The sequence below is a fragment of the Bradysia coprophila genome (genome assembly GCF_014529535.1).
Source record: "Bradysia coprophila strain Holo2 chromosome X unlocalized genomic scaffold, BU_Bcop_v1 contig_173, whole genome shotgun sequence".
In the NCBI taxonomy this organism is placed as follows: Eukaryota; Metazoa; Arthropoda; class Insecta; order Diptera; family Sciaridae; genus Bradysia; species Bradysia coprophila.
Genome location: NW_023503302.1, coordinates 4,042,198 through 4,061,552, shown reverse-complemented (window position 1 = coordinate 4,061,552; position 19,355 = coordinate 4,042,198). Strand labels below are relative to the sequence as shown.

General features: G+C 36.2%; 2 protein-coding genes across 2 annotated transcripts; one reads left to right on the top strand and one right to left on the bottom strand.

Annotated features, from left to right (window-relative positions):
* Positions 1–4,323: 4,323 nt before the first annotated feature.
* Positions 4,324–8,309, bottom strand: LOC119068242 (ubiquitin thioesterase trabid-like). The gene is given in 10 exon segments (XM_037171769.1): positions 4,324–4,809; positions 4,901–4,947; positions 6,504–6,605; positions 6,680–6,891; positions 6,950–7,027; positions 7,030–7,193; positions 7,269–7,602; positions 7,605–7,668; positions 7,725–7,942; positions 8,002–8,309. Coding segments are annotated over 10 exon segments (1,557 nt in total). The 5' UTR covers positions 8,252–8,309; the 3' UTR covers positions 4,324–4,721.
* A 2,241-nt stretch (positions 8,310–10,550) lies between these two features.
* LOC119068365 (actin-binding LIM protein 3-like) lies at positions 10,551–18,427 on the top strand. Its single transcript, XM_037171934.1, has 7 exons — positions 10,551–10,600; positions 10,674–10,990; positions 11,107–11,201; positions 13,986–14,052; positions 14,129–14,169; positions 15,026–15,223; positions 15,293–18,427. Exons 1-7 carry the CDS (start codon positions 10,551–10,553, stop codon positions 15,404–15,406), a joined length of 882 nt encoding a protein of 293 aa, XP_037027829.1. The 3' UTR covers positions 15,407–18,427.
* Positions 18,428–19,355: the final 928 nt, after the last annotated feature.

The following is a 19,355-nucleotide window of genomic DNA, read 5'->3' as shown; positions in this document are numbered from 1 at the left end:
GAGGGTATTGCTATTTTATTTTCCTGATTGAGAGTTGTTATGGATTGTTTGTTTACATTTTGAGGGATAACTACCATATAATATTAGAGATTCTCTGGAACTATTCAACTGATTCGCTCAACCGAGCAATAAATCGGAAACACAAGGAATTTTGAAAACCGACACATTTTCTGTTTGTGTTTTACTTGAGTTTCTGATTTCTCCATATAAAAATGCACAAAAAAAAACACGAAAAAATGTGTCGGTTTTCGAAATTCCGCGAGTGTAGTCGAAAAAAAAATCGACAAACTTTGAGTTCACCTCATGCTAGTAACTTGAGTAAAACTGTCAAACCTTTTTTTTCGTTACCGAACTAAGACCTTATTAGTACAATAATTATGAATGGCGACTAATTTCTCTGTCATGCACAAAAAATTGCGGAGTAGTTTAACGTACCATAACAAGCAATTTTTCAGAAATATCCTCGGAAATACCAAAATGTGGAACCTCTAAACATTCGTAAGTATGTAGAAACAAAAACGCACGGAACCATAAGTCGAGGTGACGTTCTGGTGAATTTACTGTATATCGATACACATACCTGAATTCACCTGAAAGTTGGGCTTCAAAGTTTGTGAAACGCTGAGGGTTTGCATTACCTTCGCCTTGTTGATGTCGTGATTTTTTTTGTATGCAAAATCATCGGAAGACGTGTGTTTCCGGGAATAAAATAAATAAAATGGAGCGTAAAAAATGTAAAATGTATAAACGCTCTTGTATTTTCTGGCGTACGTAATTTCTGCATGGCCCATAAAGTGAATCATTATATTCGATGATGCAGACGCAGTATTTCAACTTATAACGAGAGTGATGATAAAAATGATCCGAAGATCATATTGACAATATGATAAAATAGACGAAATGATGAATTTTATTTTATTTATAACAAATAATTTATTACTTATATATCCTTTTTATCATTTTTTTTTTCATTTTAATATTTTCAACAGCCCATAATACAAGATAAATTTAATTAGCATTTTTTTAAAAATTATTTTTTTATGAATCTGAAATTGAATGGTTTTCATATTAAATTTTTGTTTTTTAAGTAACATTTGTGTTGATCGTTCATCTATTATTTTTCTTTGTCTTAATCATTCATTTATTTGATGGTTTAGTGGATTTTGTTTTAATATATTTTCTTTCATTTGAAATTACTCCATTTTCTTTCAACTCAGGATATTGGGTTAATTTTAGTTATTTCCAATAGGCAAACTTTTATACTATTTTCTAGTTTGTTTTTAGAACTTAGCTCGCTAAGGATATAATATAAGGATTTTTTGTTTTTATTTTTTAAAAATATCGCTTTCGTTCGGGCCTCTTTCGCTCTCTTACTCTCACTTTCTCTCCGTTTTTATTCACCTGCATTCATTTTTTTTTGTAAAACATTAATTTACTTTCTTTTTTAAAAATTTTTAATTTTAATTTTTTTTATCTACAGAATTTATATAATCACACAATCGACTTACATTGACAGAGAAAAAAGTTACAATCGAACAATGGATGTTTAATAGGTGCCAATTAGACACGTTTCAAAATCTAAGCCGAGGGCAGAAATGTTTTGACAGCAAACGGTGTATCAATAGACATTCATATATCCTGACAACGTTTCAATCATTTTTCAACCACCTTGTTCATCTTGTCATCTCAATCCTAACGTTTTCAACTTATCATTAATTATTACAAATGTAAGATGATTTTAGTAAATAAAAGTACTCGCAGTGGTCGGAGCAACTCTGCCGATATTTGCGATAATTTTCATTTCTGCAGAGCCTTGCTGGTAACTCACGTAATTTTGTTTGGACATTGTTATTTTGACTAGTTGAACCGTTGCCATCGGCGCGCAATTCCAACCCGTCAAAATAAAAATGTCAGAACAAAAATTCTCATTTACTCCACCATGCGATCCGAGATACACTTTTACACTTCTACTGGTATAGATAATTATTGGCGGATTATCGTCGAACAGCTTGCTTTCTTAAAAATGTATCGCTATGGCCCATTTCTTTAAAAAAATCGAGTTCCCTTAATCTTCCTTGCTGCAGTTTTTTTTTTTCTTGAACCCTTTCCCCTGTAGAGTTGACGGGATTTATGCAAGCAGATTTGATCTACTGAAATGAGACATATCTAACATTCGATTCGACTAACACTTACTCCCAATCGTTCATTTCAAACATCAGATTTCATTTTTGCACTCGGGCTTAAAAAACTCCGTTTAAAGGTTTTGAAAGCTCAGTTAAAAGCTTTTGAAAGCCCAGTTTTTTTTTCCATTGGTCGACTGTTTCTTTCAAAATGTCATTGTGGATCGACGAAAAGCATTACTTAATTTCACTTTAAAATTTTCTTTTTATTTTATATTATCGATGTTTTTAAATCATTTTTTTAACTTTTTCTTTTCAAGTTAATTTTGGTTACTTCACAATGTTTTTTGTTTGTCTCTCTTACACACAATACTTGGTAAATTGTAGAGAAGCGGTTTATTTACCGTAAAACACTGGCAGTTCTGTAAATTTAATTTACGATGTGTAATTTCTTTCACAGACTCTTTATCGTTTTTTTGTTGTTGTTATGATTTTTGTTCTCTTTTCATTTCGATTTGGTTTAATCATGAAACGGAAAAAAACTTTTCTACAATTTAAAATTGTCAAAAGTGAACTCCAACCAAAATGAATAAAAATATTGCACGATTCAAACTGGAAAACTAGTCTTCGGCTCGAAATACAAACTTCCCACACGCTTCAACAAAAAATGTCCCATCGCAGTAATGTATTGTTAATAGATTTATGCAAAAGTTGCGTAATAACAGTTCCTATGAGACTTGATGACTATTTTACGAAGTAGCACATCAGCATAGAAAGTGTCTTGCCTACAGATGCCTTCTAGTCTGATCATAATAATTATTGATGTCAACTAACCAAAATCGGTCAGACGACAAATACAGGGCAGTGAAGGGACTAAAAGTAATATCTATTGGCATTTGTGAACTAGAAACTAGATCTACATTTTTGCACGAGGTGGTAACAGCTTTTTAGTTCAAGAGATTTCCTTCAGAACCACTTGAGCAAATGAATTCAAGGAATCTTCGCGTCTTACTTTAATACTTGATTATATTAATGACGTCATTCTGCAACTTGTGAGTATAACAATGTGATGACAATCGACACATATAAACTGAAACAACAATTTACTCATTCAGCGGACTAAGGCTAAAGGTCATGGGTGTCATCCAAATATTTACGAGCATTTGAAGGATATGTTATTCATTCACTAGGAATTGGACTCATTGCAATTGCTTATTCTCGTAATTGTAGACCTCGACCACTTTACACCGAACAGGTGTAGAGACTGGAAATTGTGTCATTCAATGAAAACTTACACTTTAAAATTGGCACTTTTCCTTATGGATGGACAAGGTTCGTAAGAATAGTTTACCAGGATCTCTATGTTTTTATTTGGTGGTACGAAACCTGAGCAGTTCGTCGGTCACATTTTTCCGTGAAGTTCGTATTTCCCATCATTTTCCCTTGAGATAGGCATATTAAACTTTGTTGACAGTGACTTTCCCCTTTTTGCTATGTGACGATTTCTCAAATTTTCTGAAATATTGGGAGATCGATCTTCGGAACATTTTTTTTTTCAATTATCAAGGCAATCGATTGCAGGGTTAGCTACAGCTGTATGCTAAATTTTCCAGCAAGTGCGAGCGTTATATCATTCGTTAATACAAGGAAGGAAATGTAGCACCAAGTGATTAAAGTGTATGAAATAACAAGATCTACGCCATTGACTGATGGAACGAAACAATATTTGCTTCGTGCGCCACTCATATGTGCACTCATATTAAATCTTGGTCATGTGATGTTGTTCACTAGAAAAGAAAAGAGAGCACCCAATGACATATTAGTCACATGATCAACGGATCTTTTCCAAAAATGTTAGAATCTGTCGGGCCCGGGTTTAATTGAATTCGTATCGGGTTTTGATTTTTTTTAGGTCAGGTTTGGGTTTCGAAAAGAGTCCACCTGACGAAGAGCCCAGTAAGGAGTACTCGTCTGACTAATGTTCTCTCTTATGCAAAATGAGTGTCAAAACAACTGAAGCAAAAAATTTTGCAACGCCAGAAAATAGTTCATTTGGAAAACAGGTTCAATGATTATACCGTACTCTTTCCGTGTTTTCGCGGAAATCAAACCTGCTGACATTTTTGGAAGCTTTCCAGTTTGTACATCCCATATGGGCGTGTGTGTGCTAATGTCATTTATTGTAAATTCAACAGTGAAAAAGAGAGAGAGAAAAACTAAATTTTATTTCATAAATAGAATCAATCTTGTTGATCACTTTGAGCAGAACAAAAGAGTCAACGCTAATTTAGTCTGCTAGGCAAAATATTGTAATAAAATTCAGAGAAAATATAAATTTGATTTTTTTCGTTCGTATTTCCTTTTTCCATCAATTTAAACATAGCTTTAACTAAACTTGAAAATTAATTAAATTCGAGAATTGCTAGGATGATGAACTAAATGATTGTACATGTGACTGTGGGTGTGTATATATGTGTGTGTGTGTGTGGTAAGTATGTGTGTGTTACTCTTCCTAATTTCTTTTCGTTCTTTTGTTGTATGCGTTTGTAAGTGAGCACAAAACTATGATTAAAATTAAGTAATAATTGATCACAAAATGAATTATTCTTCGTCGGTATCTCCATCACTGGAATAACCGGTCGTTCCCGTCCCTGTTCCTGTACGTGAAAAAGGTGCTGTCATAACTTGGCTGAAATTCGAGATAGGGAAAAAAGAGAGAAGAAAAACGTCAATTACTTACAAAGACGAGCAAGAAATTCACATTAATTAGGGCAACTTACGCTATTCTTCGGTAATGGTTCAGCCATTCTTCAAGCATTTGCGCTACCTGGAATAAATAAGTTTCGTTTAGTCCATATTTAACGGTTAAAGCCGGTCAAACGTCAAGATGTAGAGTGGACGAACTAACGTTCCTTCTCATATGGCTCGAATTATTTTAAAACCTTTAAGATAGTCCCTCGGTTTCCGAACTGACCCGAACCGATCCCAAGACCCTCGACCTTTTTGACAGAAAGAACCGTACAACCGCTGCAACGATTTTTTTCTTCTTAAAGAACCGAACTCCGAACCCTTCATCAGAAACTGTTAAGATGATGATTTTTCTAAAGGGTGGTAGGTCCCGCATATCCATCCGATTTTAATTGCGAAAGTTTTATTCGCTACTTTATAATACTTTGACCTTTGACTATTCGAACATTGTGTGCGCAGAGCCAAAGTAGTATAAAGAGTCTTTAACGAGGTCACTTCAAAAAGAAATGCGTTGTTCTCGAGTTATCAAGGTTATCAAAGATTTAAAACTGGGCACTGTTTCTGGACATTCCCCTAGCGTTTTGTTTGACCTTGAGAAAATACTATTTTCTTCAGAATGTGTGAATAGCGAAGAAGAGAGTATTCGTTATAATTCTTGCGAATACAGTGAACGACATCTCAAATGTCTCACTGTCAAATTTTTCTGAGAATTTTATTGTGTCATTGCAAATTCACAATGGCATTCTCTGAAAAAAATGACAGTGAGACATTTGAGATGTCGTTCACTGTAGCTAAAGTATTATAGAGTGGATATTCTTAATTTCTTGACATCTTTTCACATTTTTTCTACTTTATAGTTTCCATTCCACTCAACAAAAAGTACTCCGTGAGAGAGCCGTCAGTGAGCTGTCAAATAAACAAAGCAAAAATTGAAAAAAAAAATCAATTTTGTCTCTCACACTGAGTACTTTTTTGGTAAGAGGAAAATAAGCATAAAGATCTGCTTGTCGTTCCATTTTTACAATTTGCTCTGCCGGTTTTGTGTGAAATTCAGCTGTGTCTATATCAAATCAAATGGCCCGAGTTTCTATCCAATTTTCTGTTTCTAATGAAAGGACGAGATGGTGTTCATATCGAACTTTTTTGTGCCACTGTGCATCTGATTCGGTTATATTTGACATTACCTTCCCAATATATATCTACCTTGGTAATGGTCAATTTTCGCGTGGGGCAGACAATAAAATAGTTTTTAAAATAAAACAAATTTTAGACTTTCGCGCTACCCTAGACGAAGTAGGAAAAGAATCCATTGTTTACAGAGTGAACAAACTTCAATTGAAACAGCAGCAACATGTCCTGGACGTTACTTTCTCAATCGTCTTAGTGTCACTAGTGGTAGCCGATAAAACAGTTTCTCACTTCGATCATAATTGGTTTTTAAACGACATTGTAAACCCTATTGACCCTATCTAAATTTGGCGTAGAATGAATTAAGTCGTTCGTTATACCAACAACCACTTCATCACTCACGCTTTAAGGATTTTAAAGAGAATCCGGTAATGTAAACCTACCCACGACCCACATTGATACATTTTTTCTCCAATTCAATATAGAAATCAATAACCAAAAACTTACCAGCAACGGACGCTTGTGGAGCTTTTGTTGTGCCACCAATAAGCCGCCTTCTGTCATACAGACATCTAACCATTGTCGCATGATCGCCTCTTCACATCCCATCTGAATCACAAATAATTTCGGAATTAAAATATTTCTTCTGACCATCATGCAACGTGTCCTCCTCCTCTTCTTACCTCGGATTGGTTCAGAAAATGAATTGGCAGTAGTTTATGTTCACAATCCATTAGCGGTAAAAACGTAACATCTTCGGATTGGACGCGAGCCACATCGATTCGGGAATATGGTTCCGTAGGCACAAGGGCACTAAAATGACCACGTGTATAGCCCAGAGCGATTGGTGACTTTATGCAGAAACTTTGTTCCCACAACAGAGGTAAATACACTCCTAAGTAAACGGTGTTTTAACGATACGATAGTGCAACAAATGGAAATGTCAGTCAAACCTTCAAATCTTGCGTATCCGATGTCTTCACCACGAAAACTTTTCACGTACTTAACACCATAGACGATGATCGGCCGCGTAGAATATGGGCTAGTGCGAAGATGTGCAATTGTTCCAAAGAGGAACCCGGTTGGCTGGCTAGTGATAGTAGACTGGACCAATCTTCTTCCCATTGGGTTTCTTCTAATGTAAAGTGTAGCAGAGCAGCTTGAATCATTTCATACTCTTTCCAGCGATTGTAGAAGCTGTAGTTAATTTACAGATTCAATTAGTAAAGGGCAACGCCGCGCCGGGGCGATATGTTTTATGCTACTACTTACCTATGACCGCATTGATGCAATGTGTCTGACAGCGCTCGTCGCAGTACATTGTCACGATCGAAAACGCCCCACGTTGCTTGCATCGCAGAATCAAGCAGACAATCTCCAGCGCTTCTATTCCACAACACCATCAATCGTGATCCTAATCGTGCCGTTATTTCCAACGACCAGTTCAATGCCGGCGGTGAACTTTCCAATTCCGCCTGAGCGTCACGATCGAACAGTTCCTCGTGCAGTTGTTCCTGTATCGAAATGGGCAGTTCTTCGATTTCGGCGGGCAGCGAAAATGTTGCGTGCTCATTAATATAGCGACAGTTGAACGATGATTTCGAATGCGTAACGACGCACAGAAATGCCGACGAATGTCTGATGCTATATCAGGTGCGATGTATGATGGAACCTTTGGAACGGGAAATTAATTTGCTGTTGCACTGTCAAATGACTCGAAACACTTACCCTCTTGATTCCCGGTCCGGATCCCGATATTTGTGCCAGTAGCATGGGTAACATCTCTTCACGATGGAATCGAATCGCTAGGTGTATCAGTGTGTGACCAACATCAAATGCTGAGTTTCTATTCAATAGAGCAACTTCGGTGTTGGTTAAAGAACGACCCGGGATTACCGCACACGATAAATAAGCTTCGACTGCACTAAAATTATTCTCAACAACGCCTGGTGGACGAAAATGAGATCAGTCGGATGTAGAATTGATAAATGAAAAAGCATCGTACCAATGCAAGCGGACAACCATTGCCAATCGGCCTGTCGTCGTAGCTGCCTTAAACGTCGCTCTTGTATTGAATCACAGTTATTTGTTGGTTCCGTATTGCCCAATTGATACCGATTAGAATTATTTCGTTTGTTGTTTGTATTTGCTATAATAAAATTGCCGGCACAATTTTCATCGATGTCACGTTCAGGCGAAGAAATATTTTTTAAAGCACCAGTTTCTTGCGATAAATCCCTTGCATGATAGCACATTGAACATTTGATGCTCTTTGGCCAATTTTCGTAGGTGCATGTCTGAAATGGCAAACAGACGAAGTGAGTCGCGCTACTTGACCCAGACGAGGATTGAAGAAGCGTGCTAGTCTTTTACACCGAAGTGCGTTCATAACAAATCCATGGAGTAGCAGTTTTGAATCATTTTCCGGGCTTCACTGTTAACCTTCGAGTAATTTGTCAATACAAGAAGCCGAAATGTAGCCTACAGTAGTAAGATTCGTTCGAGAATTATGAGTGATCTGTTGCGTTACGTAATTTATGAATGACCCCTTACTGCCTAAATCCGCAGAATCACCAACTTCAAAAAGAAGAATTTCTTGGAAGAATTCGTTGAAAGGTACCTCTTCATAACCGTTCCGATTCAAAAAAAAATCTGAACTCTTTACCAACGGTGTCGGTACAGTAGAGTTCATAAAAATCCGCCTCTCGAAAAAAATGCGAAAAAGAGCCGGAAGAATGCACTTTACCCTGTCATTCTCATTAAACGAACGGACGCTACCTCATATACAAGCTTTTTTAGCCGAATAACCTTGAGTGCAATTACAACATGCGAAAAAAAACTTACAGAAATGCGATTAATTGAGAGATTTTGATGCAAGTAGACGGTTATACATAGTGATGACGAACGATTATCTCATTTAAAATGGGTATAGCATCCAGTTTGGCTGTGCAGCAAATAACCTATCGTTTATCCCATTGCTTAAAAACAGGCAGTACTATACTGCTTGTGTTGATGATTTTGAAAATTTTTTTTTTAAATAGTTGACTGGCATTGCAGCAGAAGCAATTCAGGAATTGCCAATTGTAATCACAAATGCTGTTTATAATGGAATATCCGTGAGTCTTAGTCAATCGACTTACTGACGTATATTAGTTACCACAGGCATTTACTCGGTCTGCTAAAGTCTGCCTCCTCTTTGGATGACCAACCAATCCCGTAGATGGGGAACTCTTAATCAAAATCAAGATCTTGTCAAACTTGCAGAGTGACGAATTATTATATTTGTGTTCCAGCACCTTAATTTGATAGCTGAATTGTTGCCTACGCTTGTCAACTTTAGATAAAGTGGAGAAATAACCGTACTTCGTAATCATCAGCAGTACGACTGGTGACACTGCGCTAAAATGTCAAGTCAAGTGGTCAGTCCATTTGACTTCACATAATGTCGATCAGGCCTAACCTGATAGCTGATTCACTGCATGCGATTCATCATCACAAGCATTGAAATCTGGATGACGACACGTACGTACAACTAATTGACAATGGCAAGCAATTCCGCTCCTCCTTCAATTACAGTCCATATTCGAGTAGAAAGGTTAGTAGTTTTATTTTGTGTTTGAATTTTGTTCATTTTGTATTGTCATGAATGGCCCAAGTATACCGATGAGAGTACAGCTGTTGTATGTGTCATTGGTCCAAAAGAGCCGATGCAAACCTTTTGACTTGAACTAACACCAACAAGTATTGTCTATAGACTTGCACTCGTGTACATACCAAGTAGACAAAACGTGAAATACGGAATCAAGGATTGTGAAAATAAGCCAAATACTGATCCCTTAAGGCCTCTTGACTTTATCCGTTAAACATTTCGTCTAAAAATGGTCTCCAGTCTGACCCCTTTTGTCCTGCCATTCATACGTCTAACAATTTTCCAATCTCCCCCAATTTCGTGAGCTATTTTAATTGACCATGACCGCTACTTTTTGTACACGAGATGCAGCAGAAGCAACACCCCTTACAGTCAAAATTCTAAAATTAAATTAAATTTTTTTCCCGTTTCAGTATCGCACTGTCAGTCCTGGTCTCGTACTTCGTGAGTATGGTCGCCAAGGATACGGTTACGACGACATATCACGGATCTACACCTACAGCTATCTAACTGACGAACCGCACTATCTGAAGAAACCAATTGATCCCTATGATAAAACGCCGGTGTCGCCCCACTTTCATCGGCCGGCTGCGATGGCTTCAGCAGTAGTGCAAAGTGGCGGCAATTCCAGTCGTCCACCGTCGAGACCGCATTCGCGCAACAAAAGTGCTATGAAAGTTTTGGTGGACAGCATTCGTACCGAAACGCCACGACCTAAAAGTCCGGCAATGAATAACGAAGAACCGATCGAATTGTCTCACTTTCCGGGCGCTAAGAACCGCTGCCGGGGTGAAAAGCCAAAGATCGAACGAGACGATTTTCCGGCACCGCCGTATCCGTACACAGATCCTGAGCGTCGGTAGACGATATTCGGATTCGTAATAAGGGTGTTCCAGTGTCGGACGATGAGGACGAAGTGGATTGAAGCGAAGAAAAATGGCGAAACAAAGCAAGAGTATGTGTTGATACCATTGCCGAATCCAAAAGAAAATTTCCATTCTTAACAAATGCCCGTTTTTTGTTCACAGACAACTGTTGCGGAAAGAGGAGGAGGAATTGAGCAAAATTAATTCGAGCATGGGCGCTGTGATTTTGAAAGATTTAAAGGAGCATGCAAAGAATCGCAAATGGAAGCAGCACAACATTGATCCAAGAAATGCATCACGAACACCATCCGCTTCGAAGGAGCCAGTGTACCGTTTGCGGTACGAATCACCGATCGGTGCGTCACCGTCACGACATTTGGATCATCAAAAGCCATTTTACGAGGACGAGGTTTTCGAACGGTCAACCAGCTACCGAGGATCGGTCGGCAGATCGATTGGTAATGCACCGAGTTATAACGGTAAGGGACGGATCTCGATCACTTTCCCTTCTTTCTTTTGTTTTTATTTCTTATTTTGTTTGGTTCAAATTTTTTTGTTTTTCTTTTCTCTTTATTTCTGTACATGAATAAAACAGCAATACATTCATATCGATCCCCGCCGAAACCAGGCTATGGTTTTAAGACATCGACACTACCATCATCCATTGGATATCGTAATGGGTACAGTTCTGTAAGTTTTCTCAGCGTAAATGAACAACAAACAAATAAAAATTCAATTAGATTGGAACAAAACGCTTTGTGGGCTAAATACTAAAAACGTTTAGTGGTATCCAAAATAGTTAACCTCGTATGCTGTTTTAGTCATATTTTTGTTATAATTTTTGAAACACAAAACTCTTTTGGAGGGTTCTTTTGAAGAAAACAGGTCGGTCAATGTCGGACATACTTTCTAGACCAGATGGAATTTGTTCCCAGGTTGCGCATGTCAACTCTCACTCATTTCGCTCTATTCGTTAATTAACGCTGTTAGAGAAAGAAATTTGTTGTTGATGTCATGGACATCTTCTGATGCATCCATGGACATCTTCTGATGCATCCATGGACATCTTATGATGCATCCATGGACATCTTCTGATGCATCCATGGACATCTTCTGATGCATCCATGGACATCTTCTGATGCATCCATGGACATCTTCTGATGCATCCATGGACATCCAATGTATCTCATCTCATGTGGCAATAATTGTGTGTACTGAAAATACCTTTCCTGAGAAACACCAGGTCAGGTCCCAATAAGCTGGATCTATTATGGGAAATCAATTAGATTCAATTCAATTTGCTGAATATGCCAAAATTTACTGAAAATTCCCGGAACTAACTGAGATTCTGCGCAAGATATAGTTTCGGTGAATTTCAGTAAATTCAGTTAATCAATTTTCATAAATTTCGGAAAATTATCACGAATTTCTTAAAAATTATTGAAATTCAAAGAATTTTCAAGAATTAATTTTCACAATCCTTAAAATTCTTCACAATTCATAAAATTTTTTGGAGTTTTTAGGAATTTTGAAGAGTTTCAGGAATTTTAAGGAAACTTGAGGATTTATTCCGAAAGTTCTTGAATTTCGAAAAAATCACTAAAATGGGCTACGCTGAGAAATTGGCCAATTGTTTTTCAAAAGAATCCTCTTACGTTTTTTTTCGTTTTTCATCTTTTATCATTTCATTTTTTTTATTCAATTCCATCCGTTCAACCTCGACATTCAACGTTAATATACAAATAAAATATTTAATATTCCGAAAATTTCTATACCCGCTGCTTGTTACATGGAACATTTGGTTTGTTGTCGGTTAATAATTATGCTTTGTAACATACGGAAAATAATAATAATAATAATCCACTGGCGCACTTATTAACACGCACACACCACCATTCAAAAAATTCGTTGTACATTTGTGCATGCTAAACCTCTCCTTTTTGGATATTTGTTACATTTCGAATTGTACAAAATTTAGTGGTGAGTGCTTTACGACAGGTACCAAAACCTGGATACGGCTTGGCACCGCGCTCGCATACCTTCAGCTCTGCTACAACGACTGGTTCCGCTCGTACCGGAGCACCTGTAAGCTTTTTAGTGTCTCTGTTTTTTTTTTGTTGAACATTTTCTGTAAATTGAAGAAAAAATCCTTTTGCTTTCACAATTTTCCGTTATCGTTGCTTGTTATCTTTTCATTCTTTTTTGGCACGGTAGTTTAGTCAGATCCTAAGTGAAAGTTTTGTTTTTAATCCATAGATCAGACAAAAGATTGAATTTTGAATTGTTACGGTGCATTACTAGGCTTCTTGTATATGTGCCATATTCCACTAATCAGATTACCAATGGTTAACAAGTACAATCAAAATTACAATGAAAACTTCAGAAGCTCCCGCGTATTAGATATAACATTTTCATTGTTACTGCCCAATCAAACCGCACGAACATTAAACCCGTTCGAATAGAAACCTTTCCCTTATTTGCCTACAAAAATCCTCTCAGTCCTGATAGTCCTTTATATAGATTTTAGGAAGAGAATAGAAAAGGACGAATCATATATTGACACATGTTGCTGCCTCGCTTGTTGCACATTAAATGGTATAGAGTAAAACACAATGGTAACGTGTGCATTTCATTCTGCAGTAGTAACCATTTGAATGTAGGCTCACCCTTAGAGCAATGATGCATTGATTTCTAGTTTCCATGTAGAAACAATAATATAATTCGGTCGACATCAATATAGAAAAATTGTGGACTTCCGAATCTGCTTACATCTGTAATTGTACATTGGCCAGACAATTTCTTTTGTTGTTGTTCTAAATTCGAATTTAATCTGGAAATGGAAATAAAATTTTCAGGATCATTCTTAAAAGACAACCGACTCCTCAAATCATTACCATCCAATCCGTCTGCACTTTAATCCGTTTCAGTTGGTATGGCATGCTTCAATACCGACTGTTCTCAGTACAAACGTTTCACTATGATCCAGTTGTGAGTTGGTTTTTTTAAATGAAAATAAATAAATTTGTTCCGGCTAGAGAGGTATCATTCATCACAGAGAGTGAATACAACCATGATTTACAATTAGGAACTCGTTTGCAGCATAATCTGAATTTTAATTTTATTTTTATTTTCAAAATCTGTATGCTTGCTTCAAAAGCTTCAGCAAAATTGATTATCTTTTTTGATGTGAAGTGTGATCGGGTTGTTGTATTTAAAACGATAATTTCGTGCGTGTTGTACCATTTCACTTGTAACATTTTCACTTCACGAATGGGAACGCAATCAAGGAAAAGATTGCAAAATATTCAAATGTAAACATTATGCTCATCATTGCCACTAACAATATTTGCATGTTATGTCGTTGTGTGCCATTTAATAGTTTCTGTTTGGATTTTAGTTATTGAAATTGAGATTTTCGTTTGTTTATTTTGTCTTCCTCGGTATAAATATTGTTCCACTTTTTCCCGCGAATAGGATTTTTCATTTGGAGGCCTTGGTGATAAAACTCACAGCACAGAGTTCAGTTGCGGAAAATCAGATGGTTAGTTCAATTTCATATCCAGACTTTTATGTCGTGTTACTGATAAGTCATTTTTTGTGTCAATGTTTAATTACAGTGTCCGTGGATTCGATAACTGAAGGCGATCGACAAGCACTGGTAAGAAATGTTTTTAAACTCAATCAATAATATCTCATTAATATGCACAGTGTAAAGTTTAGTTGTTGATGTGTGGGTGGGGCTGGAATTTTGTATTTAAGATTCAATTCATTCTGGGATCTAGATTCTAGAGTTGACCGTTATGGTCTGTTGATTACTACGTTAACAGTATGGAAACAGTGCATCTATTAAGATGTAACTTTATTCAAACTGTTACTGGTAAGAATAGGAAAATCTTCACAATTTACAAATCTTTGATAATTTCACAAGGAGCCATGTGTTATGACACTATGAGAGTTGCAGGTTACAAATTGTGGTGTAACTAAACGGGGTTCATACTTTTCATACTTTTTAATGCTTTAAGAAAATAAGTCTCCGGTAGAGCGTGTGACGAACCTAACCTGATATGAGAAAGCCTGATTTAAATCAGGGAAGGTTCAGCTTGAACCTGATTACCCCTGAACCCACAATTTTTTTAGGTTTGTTATCTTAAGATCAGTTCCAGGTACAGATTCTTACGTCAGGCTCAATGTGAACCTGAAAACCGAGGGGGACCGCACTGAAAAGAGTCGCAAAAGAGTTGCACGCGGAAAAAAAGAGTTAAGAGTTGCGAAAGAGTTGCACGCAAAAATAAAGAGTTGCAAAAGAGTTGCACGCAGAAAAAAAGAGTTGCAAGAGAGTTGCACGAGGAAAAAGAGTTGCAAAAAGAGTTGCAAATTCAGTGCGGTCCCCTCGCTGAAATCTTATCGGGTTCAAATTAGGGAGTCTTGAGGTGAACTGGAAATTGTGCGAAACGTAGAAAATCGGTCCCTGAATTACAAGCAGACTAATTACAACAAAACATTTTCCTTTCTAGATGGCCGACTTGCCAGCATCAAGCACATATTCCGGCGTAATGTCTTATCATTATCCACAAGCCGGTCTCATTCGTCGTAGTCTACCAAATATGGCCCATTCAATGCTTGTCCATGAACCAGCCAAAATTTATCCATACCATTTACTACTTATAACCAATTATCGTCTACCAGCTGACGTAGATCGTTGTAATTTGGAGGTAATGTTTACACACATTTATATCACCAAAGGAAGCAAATTTGATTTTCGTTGCATTTATTTCGTTTAGCGTCATCTGTCTGACGTCGAATTCGAGGCGATTCTACAGTGTACCAGATCCGAATTTTATCGAATGCCGCAATGGCGTCGAAACGACATCAAGCGAAGAGCTCGTTTGTTCTAGTTTAGGAACGAAAATTTTTTGGATAAAATTTTCCTTGTTTTTTTTGGTCTGGCACCTGGAAAATCATATGGGAAATTTTTTGTTTATAGAGATGAGTCTATATAATGGAAGTACTAAATAGCATTTCGTCTTTGATGGATTAATGGTCTTAAGGAAATATCAATCAAAAGAAACAAAAAAAAATTGAGAATTTTTTTTTGCAAAAGAAAACAAAAACTTAAAAATTAAATTAAAATTGCGAATAAGTTGCATTAATGCCAGCAGAGAGATAGATAGAGAGCGAAAGAAAGAGAGAGAGAGAGAGAGAGGATTTATAATATATTATGATTAGGGAAACAAATTTCTTTTTTAAAATTTTTCTTTTCTTTTGAAAGAGTCCAATATTTTGAAATGACAGTGCTTAGTGCTTTTGCCGGTGGCTTTTTAGATTAATATTTGTTATATAAGGTACCTATAAATATGGAAAAACAAACAATTTGTATAATTTATTTAAAAATTATGTTTTAAAACAGCAACACATTTAATTCGGACGGCTAATGCCATCTATTTATCGACAGCGACGATGACGAAAACAACCATTTGGACTCTTGTGAGCTCTTACGTTAAAACCATTGAAGTAATAGATTTTGTATCAAGCACTAGACGATACCCTATGAATGGGAGATTTAATAATAATTATAATGACGAGCTAATCTTGCCGATACGGAACGTTAAGTTTCTATCGTTTTGCGAGCAGATTAAGGAAAATATGTTAAATTTCAACATCACACCAAACTATCGACTTTAATTGTCAGATATGTAGCGAACATCACCTTTTTTGCGGTCATGTTAAGCCGAAATGTTAGCTTTAATTTCAATTGGAAATTCTGAAGAATCTTTCCAAGAGCTCTGTAAAGCCAATAGGAAACCAATTGATAAAAATTGCTAGATGAATTGGTTTCATACAAAAGAGCGATTCGGAATTGCATTTTGATCCGGTGATGTCAGGCCTGGCCTTTCTTCTAATGCATTTTTAAAATGTTGTTGATTTTCATCTTCAATTGAACGCCAATCTTCGTACATCCCATCCGTCTATTTTAACATTAAAAAAGAGGATAAAATAAGGAACGGCCAAACCTTAGTTCATAATTTGGTTTAAAAAGGACGAGAGAATTTCGGCGTTTTTCTATGACTTGACGAAAATTTGTGTCTACAAGTTGATCTGTCTCTCGGTTCAAGAAGTGTCTTAATTGTGCTGTTTCTGAGAAAAGCATTTTTGAATATGAGCAACTTCGCCCTGCAGCTAATTTAGGGTAGCTAAGTAAGTTTTTTATTAGTACAACGATTACTTATTCAATTAGATGTTCGAAATTGAGGATAAATTTGAGATTTTTGTAGATTTTTTAACAAGAAAAAGTCGGTGTAAATTTTGCTAATTAGAAATTAGTTTTAGCTATCGATGACGTGCAAGACTGCTCCGCTTGATGGGCAAATGGAATTATGTAGAATTCTGGACATATTATGGACGGAAGGGAAACAGGTCTTACGATCAGTCCAAAAACTAAAACTGTTCCATGACTTCCGTCACAAAAAAAGCCGGGAGAACATTTTCATTTTAAGAGACAAACTGTCAAACAGTTTCATTTGGTGTCGTTGTTTATTATCACAAATCCCCTTTCATACAATTTCCGTGTAGAAGATGACTGTAGTCAGCTACTGTTCCTTGGCTCCGTAGCATCTTTACTGCAACAGTATAAAGTTAACTTTTGGTGAAGTTTGAACGATGGCGTCATGAAAATTAAAAACAAATCTGCGAAGAATTGACCTGAAACCCAAACTGACTTCACAATTGTATGAAAATTACTGGTGACGTCAAAACCTGACTTAACAGGGTAATTGAATCAAATAATCAAATTTGTAATGCCGCGGATAATCATGGTCGTCATTTTCCTTAATTTGTTTTGAGGTACCTCGGCGATCTCACTTTGTTTTGCCCAATTGATTTCATTAAAGTACCTACCCATGTTGTACACTTTCATATTTCAACTACATTTGTCCACTTTTATCGCAATTTTAAGTTTGCAACGAGAATTTAACAATATGCAATAGTCAAGTCGAAGACACAGGCCATGATTGAACACACGAAAAGGTTCGTAATGAAAAATCTTTCGATAAAAAAATTGTGACTATTCGAAAGGAAAAAAGAGTTTTCTGCGAATGGGAATCATCGTAATTCACAACACAAAACGACGTCAATATGAAAGTAGCTTGTTTCGTCCGGTGTGTTAAACTTTTAGTTTCTTTGAGTTGTGAAAAGTACGGTGTACAACTCGGGGATAAAAGTGAAAGATGCCTTTGGTCGGTTTAAAAAAGTACGTTGAAAAGCAACTTTCCTTTTTTGTTTCACCTGCAAATTCTTGTTCTTTACCATCTCTTTCCTAGGGCTTACTTTTTGGTGAAATTCAATTTCCTTGAATTCATCAAATTTCACCGATTTTCCTAAAATTTTCACCGCAAATTTTCAACTCAAATGTAAAATTAGGTAGACTTTTGTAAAATTTGGAGAGAGATTTGAGGACATTTGGTGATGTCCAAGGAAAAATTCTGTCGCAGAACGTTCGTGGATGTCGCGTCGGTAGACGTACATTTTTTTCTCATTTTTGAAGAAAGGAATTTTTTTATTGGAAGGTTTAAAAGTGGACATGGTATTGAAAAGTAAGGAAAAGCTTTCTATGCTGATTAAAACAAAACAAAAAAAAAATTAAAAAAATTTAAGATCTAAGTAAATATTCAAATTAATAAGAAAAAAGAGAAAAAAATTCAACAAAACTTTGCTTTTCGAATTAAAAGAAAAACAAATTTAGAAAAGTAAAACTTCTAAAGTAAAAACACAAAAAAACGTATAAATGTATTTAGAAATTGCTATGTCCCCTCTTCCTGCAAACAAACAAAGCATCAAAAATCCAACAACCAAGAAAAGTATAAATATAAAGGGAAAAATTCAAATTAATTACAAATACCTAAATGAAACAACAACAAAAAACTATAGATAATTCACAATAAATTTTCGCATTGTTAAATAAGATTTAGAAAAAAGAAGATGAAGATGAAGAAACTGATAAAGCAAATTATGATTGTAAAATGTATTTTATTAAAAAACAAACAAAAAAAAAATTATAAAATTATGGATTTATTTTAATGAGTGCTATTTCAAAATAAACAGTTTAAAATGACAAGAACAAATCTTTTTCTTCTTCTATCATGCTGTGAAAAACATCTGTCTGTAGTTCCTGATATCATATAGACCATTTGACACCGTATGCCTGGACGGTAAATGGAATGACTATTTTGTTAATGGAATTTGTAAAGGTATACTTTTCGAATGGAGTTGATCGTGACCAATTTTGTCAGATTTCTGTGATACGGCCCGCGTATGTAGGTTTCCAGTTTCAGCGTCTAAAAAGTGGACAAAAGAGTTCGCCTTCACATTCAAAAAATAGGACTACAGGTGAATTTCGTACACAGAATTAGAACGATTGTACCCATAGACTTTGGTACTTTGTGCAACTATTATGTAGTTTATGCTACTCGGCATCATAATATGCGAAATTTGCAAACTTTATGCCTTTGTGGCATAAAACTCTGTATGTATCTCAGTGCCTGTTGCGGTTGCCTCGTGTCATAATTACACATCTAGAGCCTAATAAAGTACACCCAAAAAAATTATTTTCAGCACAGCTGAACATTTTTTTTGGAGCGGGACAAGTACAGATGTGTAACGTAGCAGTATAGACTAACAACTAAAATGCATTTATATTCAGCTGAGCACGGCATCATTCTCATCTATCTTGTCCATATTATAGCTCAATAGACAATAATACGTTTCAACAGTACAATAGTAATGTTCAACTACCACGAAAAATGTACTGCTACACTGTACAAATTCGGGACAAGTACAATTGTTAACATA

Coding starts and splice junctions, on each gene's coding strand:
- LOC119068365 (XM_037171934.1), top strand. CDS start 10,551: ATGAGGACGAAGTGGATTGAAGCGAAGAAAAATGGCGAAACAAAGCAA. Junction 11,202..13,985: donor ATCGTAATGGGTACAGTTCT/GTAAGTTTTCTC, acceptor TCCCGCGAATAG/GATTTTTCATTTGGAGGCCT. Junction 15,224..15,292: donor TAGATCGTTGTAATTTGGAG/GTAATGTTTACA, acceptor TATTTCGTTTAG/CGTCATCTGTCTGACGTCGA.